General features: G+C 47.3%; 1 protein-coding gene across 1 annotated transcript in view; it reads left to right on the forward strand.

Moving 5' to 3' along the window:
• Positions 1-12,059, forward strand: part of EHD4 (EH domain containing 4) — a 74,139-nt gene that overhangs the window by 43,890 nt on the left and 18,190 nt on the right. The window contains exon 4 of the mRNA XM_014857326.3: positions 10,764-11,176. Coding sequence (XP_014712812.1) covers positions 10,764-11,176 — 413 coding nt within the window. The remainder of the gene's footprint in view (positions 1-10,763; positions 11,177-12,059) is intronic.

The following is a 12,059-nucleotide window of genomic DNA, read 5'->3' on the forward strand; positions in this document are numbered from 1 at the left end:
TTGATCATCTGACGCGTCTGATAGATATAGAAACTGAGGCCCAGCCAAGTGAAATGGCTGAGCCAGGCTCAGGACATTTAGGTTTTTCTTGGTAATTTCCACCAACTTCTCTCTCCGCCAAGAGCCTAAAGTGCCGTGTAATGTTGCTGTCTTTTTCTAGGGCTCAGACCTGCTTCTTAACCTAATTTTTACTCTGAGATGGAAAATGAGAAATGAAACTCAATTTTCCCTTTTGCTTGCTCGTCTGACCAAAAGCCACAACAGCGTTCATCCAGCTAACTGTTCGAGCAGAGTCATTCTCTGTTCCCCATCCACGGTATGGTGTAACGCTGTGATGCGAGGGGCCCTTGGGGTCACGTGGCCCCCACCTGCCCCATCGTTATCTGCACAACATCCCCCAGAGGATGGAGAGTCAAGTTTGAAGGTTAGCTTTTTTATTTTAGGAGGAAACAGGCACAGGAAAATTAATTCACAGGGTGTTGGACTCAATTCCAAAGGGCGAAGAAGTCAAGAGAGGAGATAGAGGAGAAACAACACCAAGCCCATCCCAGGACGGATTCGGTCCTTGATTTTATTTAAATTGTGGTACGCTGAGTGGCCAGACCCCCTTCAGGCCAGGCACAGTGAGGCAGGGAACTCGGTAACCGCAGGGGTTTTCTTGTAGCCAATTACGTTCTCCAAAAGGTGACCATTACCCGCTGAACGCTTTGCGGTGCACACACAGTGAACCTCCACAAGAAGAGGCAAATTCGGGACACCTGTGCCAGTACGGAGGCCGCAGTGTTTATCTTCTCTGGGCAACCTTTTTGGATCTCTGGGAAGGGGTTGCTATCAGCCCCTTCCCACACCCAGCAGGAGCCTAGACCCCCTCAACCCCACTCCACCCCACCCCACCCCCACGGTGTGTCGGGTCCGCTCGGAGGAGGAGGAAGCCAGCTAGAGAAGAGAGAGAGGTAGGGGAGGCACCAGGAGCTAAGCCTTAGTCTGACTTGTTTTCCCGCCAGCGTGTTCCCACTGCTCTGGGAAGCACACGGCGGGGGGTGAGGGATGCGAGGGTCTCCCAAGGGACTGTGTAGTGGCAAAAATGCTGCTTCACCCTCAGGGTTTCTTGAGGGGACGATAGGCTGGAAAGCACTAGAAATCCAAACCCTAGCTGTAAACACCATTATAGAAGAAAAGGAATGCCCTCTTCAATAATATCGTTAGCCTAGTCACATAGGGACCAATAATGTTTTACATGGGTTTTTTTAATCAGAAAAATAATGTATATCCATTGTAGAACACTTAGAAAATTTTTTTAGATCAAAAAGAAAATCAGAATCACCTGTAATCCCACCATCCTGGTGTACAAATGGTGCAGTGCAGTGGGTAAAAGCACAGGCTCTGGAATCAGAGTCCCTGGGTTTGACTCCTGGTTCCCCCAGGAAATACCTGGATGACTCTGGCTAAGTTACTCAACCTCTCTGTGTCTCTGTAGCCTCACCTGTGCAATGAGGATACTTGTAGAACCTGCCTCATGGCCTTATCGTGAGGGTTACAGGAGATTATACTGACACAAAGTTGCCCGGGCAGTACAGGAATGTTGAGAGAGCTCTGTAAATATTTGCTACAATTATTTATTTTTAGCTATCATTCTGTGCCTGACCCCAATAACATTTTCAAAAACAGCCTTTTCCAGTTGCAAAGTAAACTCAGCCTGGAAACAATACAAGGACTCCTTGCACATGTTCAACTGGAGTAGTTGTCATTGTTAACTGAAGTGACTATTTTTGAAAATATATATTTAATACCTGGGCGATCCCAGATATTGGATGTTTATTTTGAGATGATTTGTGCTTCCTGTAATTAGTAATAGCTCTTTTGTTAGAAACTCACAGCACCATTTAAGTAACTAAACCCTCTAACTGGCTAAAAATCAGTTACACTTCTTGTTCAAGTCAATTTACTTCATTAAACCAAATTTATTTTCTTTTATTTTATTGTGGTAAGAACACAACGTGAGATCTACCTTCTTAATAAATTTTTGAGGGTACGATACAGTATTTAACTGCAGGCACAGTGGTGTCCAGCAGCTCTCTGGAGCTTATTCCTCTTGCATAAGTGAAACTTGGTGCCCTTTGGTTAGTGACTGCCAGTTTCCCCTCCCCCCAGCCCCTGGCAACCACCGTTCCCCTCTGTGATTCGATGAGTTTGACTATTTCAGATTCCCCATGTAAGTGGAGTCAGGCAATACTTGTCCTTCTGTGACTGGCTCATTTCACTTAGTGTAACGTCTTCAACCATGTTGCATACTGCAGAATGTCCTTCTTTTTTAAGGCTGAATAATATTCCATCATATGGACACACTACTTTTTTTTTTATATAAAGTCTTTATTCTAGTTTCTGTAATTTAAAGAATAAGCCTCTTCAAAAGCCACACTGTGGCAGGCGTCCCATGTATAAAGTAGAGGAAGATGGGCATGCATGTTAGCTCAAGGCCAGTCTTCCTCAGCAAAAAGAGGAGGATTGGCAGTAGTTAGCTCAGGGCTAATCTTCCTCAAAAAAAAAAAAAAAAGAAAAAAGAATAAGCCTCTTTCTCATATGTGAAACTTCCCACCCCTGTGCAGTAGGGAGGGGTAAGAGGTCTTTGGAGGAATCAAATGAGCAGCAGGGTCAAGCAAAATTAGGACCAAAATCTGTCTCATGGATCGAGCCATGAAAAATTTGGCCGGCCCCGTGGCTGAGTGGTTAAAGTTCTGCTTGCCTCACTTCGGTGGCCCATGTTCACAGGTTCGGATCCCAAGCAAGGACCTACTCCACTCATCAGCTGTGCTGTGGCAGCGACCCACATACAAAATAGATGAAGATTGGCACAGATGTTAGCTCAAGGCTATTCTTCCTCAAGCAAAAAAAGAGGAGGGTTGGCAATGGATGCTTGCTCAGGGTGTATCTTCCTCATCAAAAAAAAAAAAAAGAAAATTCCTTTGTGGCTTCAGCAGCAATAAAAAATAACAGACTTGGGACAAGCAGCAAAAGCAGAAGCTGCCAGCCATCAACCTGGGTAATTTAGATACTTTTTTACACCACATTTCTTTATCCATTCATCTGCCGGTGGACACTTAAGTTGTTTCCACGTCTTGGCTATTAGGAATAGTGCTGCAATGAACAGGGGAGTGCTCATATCTCTTTGAGATCCTGGTTTAAATTCTTTTGGATATGTACCCAGAAGTGGGATTGCCAGATCATATGGTAGTTCTATTTTTAATTTTTTGAGGAATAAACAATTTATTGAACACCTACTGTGTTCAGCAGTAGATCTCAGGTGTTCCATGGTGAACACAATGAGAGGTGGAGTTTCCGCCCTCATAGAATTTCTGTCTTATAATCACCAAATAAATACATTGTTATAGAATATAAGTGCTGTGAGGGAAAAATCATTGGTGCTGTAAGAATACGCCATGGGGAACCTGATTTAGACGCTGTAACATGTTCTGTGCTGGGCCTCTGGGTTCCCGACGTGATTCACACTTGGCCTCTGCTCTCAGGCCGCGTATAGTCTAGTGGATGGGCCATGGCAGAGAAGAGACCCTCGGAAGGCGGGGAGGCTCGGTTCCACACGGGTGGGGAAGGCGTCCTGGACAGAAGTGACCACAGAGGGATGGGCGGTTGGAGATGGAGAAGAGGGACGGGCATTCCAGGCAGAAGGAAAAGCCTGGGCAAAGGTGCGGAGGCTGGAAAGTGCAGGGTGCTTTCGGGGAACAGCAAAGAGCCCAGTGGTGTACAGGGTGGGGAGGGGAGGGTTTCATAAGAACTGAGCAAAGGCTGGAGAAGTAAGGTAGGGGCTGGTCATGGAGTGTTTATTCTGTAAACATTTGTTCTAGAAGTGAGCAGGGCACTCACAGTTTGGAGACTCTCTCTGAGTTCTAAGAAGGGGTGGGAATCATTTGAGGGCTGGATCAGAGAGGGAGGAGCATGGGGACAAGAAGTGTAGTTAAGGGGCACAGCCAACACTCTCTCAATGCCTGTCCGGACAGTCTGTGCTGGACAGTTGACTAGGTGCTGGAGGGACAAAGATGGACATGACACTTAGGGGACTCAGGGAAAGAAGCTGGTGTTAACAAACAAACCAGCATAGTCAACGCTGGGTGTGGGTACAAATGCCCAGGCACGGAACAGGAGCCGCCAGCTCCGAGAGGGCAGCCAGGGCCCCACCAAAGAGGAGAGGTCAGAGCAGAGTCTTGTGCCACGTCCACTGGGCCAGGGGCCTTGCCCACCCCAAGAACAGGCTGGGACATGGGCAGGGAGAACCTGGCCTCAAGTCTGGCTGGCCTCCATTATCTTGCATCCTTTTATTGATACGCATCTTGTTTAAAACTCATGTAATTAGAAACTTAGCTCTGGGAAGAAATTTAAGCACTTTTTTCTGTTGTTCTGTTAAAAATAGTCTGCCAAATTTGCTTCCTCAGGGCCCCTACCATGCATTTACCTGAGCCACGAGGCTGCTGTTCTAACCTCAGATGCCGTTTCCTGGTGGGTCTCTTTGGTGGGACGGAGCCCACGGTTTTCCACAGGGCTGTGGCGGAAGCCCCTGATTAGGTAGAAGGGGGCCCTTTCCTTCCTGCCCCCTCCCTTTGTCCTCTCAACTTGGAGCCAGGAATGCCACGCCAGGATCCTCCCCAGGACAACTTCTCTTTCCCAGCTCCCAAAGCTGTATAGCTTTTGGGTCCTTTTGCAAAGATAGAAACTATATTTTTAAACGGTTGGACTAATTACATCTCTGTTTTGTTCCAGACTAATGAAAGTTCCATTGGAAGGTCTTATAGAATTGAAATGTCTATAAATGAGTGAATAAATTTTAAAAATATATTGAGCACCATGAGGACAGCTCTATTATTATGTTGATTCTTGTGTCCTCCACACACACTCTTACGTAAATACATACAATACACTCATATGCGTGCTCATGTGCATACACACACACACACACACACACACACACACACACGCCCAGATGTGTATGTGCCCCGGGCCATGGTGCATTCTGCCTAGCTAGAACCAATTCCCATAAACTCAGAGCATTCTCGTCCCTGATCCATCACTGTGAGAGGCTCTTTTATCACCTTGGCTAGAAGGTGGGACACTCGTGAAATTATACGACTCTTAAAGTTCCAGGGGATGAGCCAAATTTTACGTTAACCTCTTTGGCTAAGACCGATTTCGACTAAAGGATAGGGCTCCTGCTTCAGCTGAATCCAACAATCCAGCTCCGTAGACAGCCTGATTCTTCACCCGGTCCCCGTGATGAACCAATTTCAGCTTCCTGGTCCAAGCCACAGCTGGTGGAGATGTGTATCTTCAAACAAGTTTGGCAACATTGCAATCTTTTTTTCCTTCCCTCTTTTTTTTTTTTTTTTTACTTTTTAAGTCAATTTTATTGAAGTATAGCATATAATAATGCACTCATTTTGATTGTACAGCTTGATGAGTTTTGACTATTGCACGCTTGTGAACCACCACCATCATCAAGAAATAGGAACTTTCCATCTCCCTGAGAAGTTCCTTCTTTGTTCTGGCCACTTTGTAGTCAGTTCCAGCCCCACCCTGAGCCAGAGGCAAACCCCCGTCTGCTTGCTGTCACTGTAGCTTAGCTTTGCCTGTTGTAGAATTTAATATAAATGGAATCGTACAGTGTGTGCCCTTTAGCCTCTGGCTTCTCTCACTCAGCATGTTTCTGAGACTCCCCCATGTGGCTGGGTGTGTCAGTAGCTGGTTCCTTTCCTCGCTGAGTAGTATTCCACCCTGTAGATGTGCCACAGTGTATCCATTCACCTGGTGAGGGGCATCTGGATTGTTTCCAGCGTGGGGCTGTTATGGAGAAAGCTAGCAGCCTTCCTCTGTAGAACTGTGTCCCTCAGCAACAGTTGCAAGCACATCCTAGGCACTCAATAATGATTAATTAACCCATTTGTGACTTTTGTATTTGAAATGTATTATTGGATTCCAAGATGTTTAGTGTACTTCCAATTTCCAAGAGACGTGTGCCAAAGGTTGTTAACGTCAGTTCTGAGAATTCTGAACACATTTTCCACAGAGAACATTCGGTCCTTCAGGAAGCATTTACTGAGACCTGCCTGTTTGAGCACTATTCTGGAGCTAGAGAGAGCAGGGTAGGAAGGGCCTGTGTCCTCGGACGCCCACGGCCCTGTTGGGGAGACACCTGTGAACTCTCAGGGTGCAATTCTCTGGGAGCTGTAAGACCCCTGCAGGAGCCTGGGAGAGCTGGGGGGGGTGGGGGGGCGGCTTCTCAGAGGACCTAGTTTGGTCTCAGAGGCTGAGTCAGAGCTGTAGTGTTTCTGCTCACAAGTGGTCACCAGGTGCTGGAGACGTGTGTGGACTGGCAGTCTGTAAGAACTGGCAGTGCATGTCTAGACCAAAGACAGTCAGCTCAGAATGTAAAGACACCATGTAGGCCAAACAAAACAGAAGCTGAGGGCCACTAATTTTAAACCTTGTTTTAAGTGGTAGCGCCATCACAGGCCTACTTTGCATAGTGTGGCTGAACTCTCGTGTTAATAGGGACCTGAGCACCCTCTGTAACAGAAGATTCATTGCTCTGCTCCTACTGAGTACATCATATGCCCTGAGTTATGCCAGCCAGCAAGGGGATGCAGGACTGTCCTAGGCCAGGGGGGATTCTCTGATTAGGATCATAACTTTCTTTTAGGAATAACCCAGGGTTTTTAAGACCAACTGGTAGAACTCCATCTGTTTCACAACCAAAAGAAAGGCCTCTGGCCTTTGTGAGTCCACTAGCTCTATTTGTAAAATATGAGCGGTTCTCTGCTAGATCGGTATCTTCCATTAACTGTTTTCTGAGCACTTATTCTGTTACTTGGTTCAAGCACCATTGCATTGTCCCATTTACCCTAATTTGTTTGTTTGTTTCCATGGCTGCAGACTCTGCTTGGCCCCAATCAAGCATCCTTCAAGAAACATTTATTGTACCCCCACTGTACTCTGGGACTGGATACAAAGATTTTTTAAATAACTGGTAGATAACATTTTGGAGAGATTTCTAGGTGCCAAGATGATTGTAAATGCTTCACGTATGTTAACTCCGCAGCCCCATGAGCTATGTGGATTCCATCATTAGCCCCATTTTACAGACGAGGAAATGTTGATGAGCGGCCTCAGAGTCTAAATTTTAGCAAACCCCTTATTTGATTCTGATGCAAGACCATCCTTTGAGAATCACTGGTCTCTAGGTCCTTCTGAATCACTGTTTTCCTTCAGCAGGCAGACTAACATATCATTAAATTAAATCATTTCTTAAAAATCAGCCAGAACTTTTTGGTAGATGGGTATTTGGTGCTATTATTTCAGGATATAAGAATTGAGCAGACCTATCCAGCCTTGAAAAGGAAGGAGATTGTGACACATGCTACAACATGGATGAAGCTTGAGGACATTATGCCAAGTGAACTAAGCCTGTCGCAAAAAGACAAATACTGTATGATTCCATTTATACGCGGTTCCCAGAGTAGACAAATTCATGGAGACAGAAAATAGAATGGAGGTTGCAATTGACTGGGGGGCAGGGAGGATGCAAAGTTAGTGTTTAATGGGCAGGGTTTCAGTTTGGGAAGATGAAAAGAGTTCTGGAGATGGATGGTGGTGATGGTTGTACAGCAGTGTCAATGTACTTAATGCCACGGAATAATAATAATAAAAACTGTATGTGGAGCGGACACTGAGCAGACCAGCCCCCCCTCACTTTGATAATTCTGCTTGCTTCTGAGACACCTGGAGATTTCTTCACCTTTGATTGCTTTACCTGCTGTGTGACAAGCAATCGTTTTACACCTGCTCAGTGACAAACAAACACAGTTCTACCTACCTGCACTTCTTAAATCCTAGTAAGCTCTCGGTGTTATTTAAAACAAGAAAATATGGACATGTGGCCATTCCTCCAGCGATGAGTAATGGCTTCCCTTATAGTAAACTTACACCTGGCAGCTCTGTTCCTAGTAGCTTTTTATTGCACTGAAGCGTTGGAATGAAGTCTTTTAAAAAGACATTTAAAATAACTGTTAGGAAGCAAATTAAAGTTTAAACACGTACGGTGCTGTCGAGGCCAACCTGTCAACGCAGGTGGCCCTCGGAGGGAGGGGGGCATGTGTGCATGGCTGAATTTGCACGTGCACCGGTGGTGACAAGTTTCTTTGAGCACTAATTGTAAGAAGCATCCAGAATTCAGAAATATTTAAATGTGGGGAAATAATTATTTACCAGTCATGGTTCTTAGTAACAAATCAAAGAAGCTGATTCTGGCTGACTTAAGCAGAAAAGGAATTTTTCAGAAGATCAGCTTGTTCACAGAGTTAATGGGAAGGTTGGAGAGCTAAGCTCAAAAACTAGGTTAGGAAGCCACCACCACTGGACCTCAACTCAGCCGCCTCCACCATGAATAAATTCTGCTTTTCCCTGTGTCTTTGCGTCATTCCCTCAAGATTCAGTACCCTGCTCTGGTGGAAGGACAGGACTGTCTGATTCTAGACCACCTGTCCATACCCCAGCCTGCTAACAAGCGGGGCCAGGGATTGTCTGCCACCGCTGCAGCTTTTTTTGACCCCTACAAAAGGAAGGGTGTTCAGCAAAATACAACTCATGCCCACTCCAGCGTACACCCCGGACACAGCATTTTCTTTAATCTGTTTCTGAACCTTCAGTTACCCGATTTTGATCCCAAAGGAGACCAAGTAAAGAGTGTTGGGTCAGAGAGAGAAGCCGACCATCCCTACTGGAAGAGCAAGGTCACATGCAGGTCCTTCTGCTGGGTGGTTCCACAGCATCTTCCTGGCGCCTGGAGAACAGTGCCAGCGTTCATCAGCTTAGGATCTGCTACCCGGCCTCTGGGCCTTCTGCCATGCGAGTCCGTCTCAATGACAGGCCCACTGACTGCTGCCTTGGGAGGCAGTTTGCTCTGGCCTCACAGGGCCAGAGCGCAGGGTAAAATCTTGACTCTGAATCGTTACACACCACTGTGTGACATGTTCAATAGGCCTCTGATTTTCCTCTGTTCTAAACTGGCTACTGACAGCGATGAAAATAAACTCTGGCCCGCATTCCGAGAACTACCTTTGTGCTCCTTATCCCCAGGGAATGAGGGCGTGCTACAGAGAGACAGAACAGAGAAGTGAGGAGCGTGAGCTGGAGGTGTGCACACATGTGGGGAGGCTGAGTACCACGTCCGGGGCAGTGGTTCCCTCGGGGGAGGAGGCTGAGGAGGAGCTTGGGGAGGTGTACACGGGGACTTCAGCGCTTCTGAATGTCTTGTTTTCTTTATTTAGAATGTGTCTGAATCCACTTTGCTCGCCCAGCTATTCTCCTTGCTCCTGTTCTTCAAACTCATGGAAACTTTAGGCCACAGACCCCCTTATTTTTGCCTGATAGCTCGTTCTCCTCTAGACTCTTTCTCAGCCACATTCAACCCCCCACTCTCCCCATCCCCAGGGTCAACCAGCATCCAGAACTGGTGTTAACATTTTTGTATTTGTGCTGTGGTGTGTATCCATAGGCTGTTGAGTATTGCTTTGTTTTTTAACATTTTACATGAATGTTATCGTACTGTACATAGCCCTTTGACTCTGATTTTTTACTCACCAGCTTTTTGGAGATTTGCCTGTGTTGGTGAGTGAAAAATCTAGTTCACCCTCACTGCTATATAGTATTTTCTTACATAAATAAACCAGACAAATTTTTAAAGGTATCTGAAGCAACAAGGCCAAGTGTCAAAATGTATTCACGTTACAAGGTGGGTGTATCAGCGTTCATTCTGTTATTCTCTAGACTTTTCTATGTGTTTGGAAGTTTTCAAAATCTAAGAAAAGACTGACTCCACAGCTGGTCAGACCGAGATTAAAAATAAACCTGTGGGACCGGCCTCCTCTTGTTTGCTTCATGGGACGCTACCTCCCCGGGGAAATTCCTGAAAGTCCTGGACCACAGGCTGACAGGGGTGTTTATTTAGCTGCACAATTTGGAGCATCCTGGGATGTGGCCAAAGCGAAATAAAAAATTTGTTGTGGGCCTGGCCATTTTAAAAAAGAAATTGGCCACAGACCATTTGACAGAATGGCTGTGAGACATGTTTTAAATATTTACAACATACTTAAGATAAAAATAGTCCAAATGATAAATGTTGGTCACAGTTTCAGCCAGGCTGACCTTTGACCCCCTTAACACTCTTAAAAACTTGGGTTAAGAGAAGGCGATTCTTCTTTCGTTGTGCTTTCTGGACACCCCGTGGGACTCTGAACGGCCTCCAGGTTTTCTTCCTTGTCCATCTCTGGTACTTTCAGAAAAGTGAGACTTTGACAGAAGTAAGAGCTGTTGACCCATGGCCTGCAGTTTTGCAGAGCCATTGATCAGTTTTGCCATTGATCCGAAGGACTGTACTAGGTGAAGTAAGAGACTTATGAGGACGAAATGAAATTACAGATATGGAAGTGAGCAATGCCCAATCAGAGTGACCTTGAGCCCCTTTTTACTTCTATTTCTTCCCGTGGAAGGGCTCCCAGGATCCCCAGCATTAACTCGATACACCCAGCCCAGGGAGGCCCCGTTGGACATGATTTTCAGGTCCTGAGGCCTCCACTGCCTCCAGCGTGGAGACGGGGCTCCCTCCCTGGCAGCTGCTGGAGAACCAGATGATGCCCAAGCCGTCCTGGTAAACACATCTCCACGGCACCTGCCTGCACTGACGTGCTCCTCTCTCCACCCAGGGTACGACTTCTGCCAGGTCCTGCAGTGGTTCGCTGAACGGGTTGACAGGATCATCTTGCTCTTCGATGCTCACAAACTGGACATCTCGGACGAGTTCTCGGAGGCCATCAAGGCCTTCCGGGGCCAGGATGACAAGATCCGCGTGGTGCTGAACAAGGCCGACCAGGTGGACACGCAGCAGCTGATGCGGGTCTACGGGGCCCTCATGTGGTCCCTGGGCAAGGTCATCAACACGCCCGAGGTGCTGCGCGTCTACATCGGCTCCTTCTGGGCGCAGCCCCTGCAGAACACTGACAATCGTCGGCTCTTCGAGGCCGAGGCCCAGGACCTCTTCAGGGACATCCAGAGCCTTCCTCAGAAGGCGGCAGTGCGCAAACTCAATGACCTCATCAAGCGAGCGAGGCTGGCCAAGGTAAGCCCGGAGACGCCCTGGGCGGCAGCCTGGTGCAGGGGACCCTTCCCACTCTCTCCTCCAAGGGAAGGTGGCGGTAGGCCAGGCTCCATTCCAGGAGCCTTAGGGAATGGAACATGGAACAGTGTCCGTGTTGAGATTTTGGCCCCTAGCTCTGTGATCTTGGGCAAAGGACTCAACCTTTTCATACCTGTTTTCTGATCTGTAAAATGGAGCTGGAAGAGCATGTCACACGGTGTTTGTAAGGAGCTGATGTGACAGGCCTTGCAAAGTGCTTGGCGATGCACCTGGTGCTCAGGGAGTGATCAGCGCGCTCGCTACCTGGAAGCTGCTATTCTGTTAGGTCAATGGGCACGTAACCAGCCAAATGGGAGAGACTAGTAGGGTACTGAGATGCCACCACCAGTGACCCTGTGCCTAATGCATAGATCCCCGTGTCACCGCATGGACCTGGAGGAGCCTGGGAGGAAGGCTGGCTCAGCCTACCTGCTGGGTGCGTTGGTTGGGGTTGCACCACATCCGCATTCTGGGTTGCGGCCTGTGAGCACGCCCGCTGTGGCTCCCTGCTCCCCCACCGCAGAGTTGAGACTTTCAGCCGCCCCACGAGTTTGCCCAACAGGGGCCAGGGGTCGCCTGCTGCCCGCCCTCGAGCAGTCTAGTCAATTCTGTTACATCTCTGAAGAGAGAAAAGCGTGTGACTCCTCTAAGAAAAAGTATAAAAAAAAAATAGTTCTTTAAAAGCTATGTGTACATTTCATAAAATCATCTTCCTCTAATGCTGTGAGCACCTGCAGAGTTTATCTAGTCCCAGGGATCGTCGGAAGCACCCAGGAGCTTTAACGAATGTAAATTTCCAGGCCCTGCCCCAGAGCCTCTGATTCAC

Source organism: Equus asinus, chromosome 2 (genome assembly GCF_041296235.1).
Source record: "Equus asinus isolate D_3611 breed Donkey chromosome 2, EquAss-T2T_v2, whole genome shotgun sequence".
NCBI classification, from domain to species: Eukaryota; Metazoa; Chordata; class Mammalia; order Perissodactyla; family Equidae; genus Equus; species Equus asinus.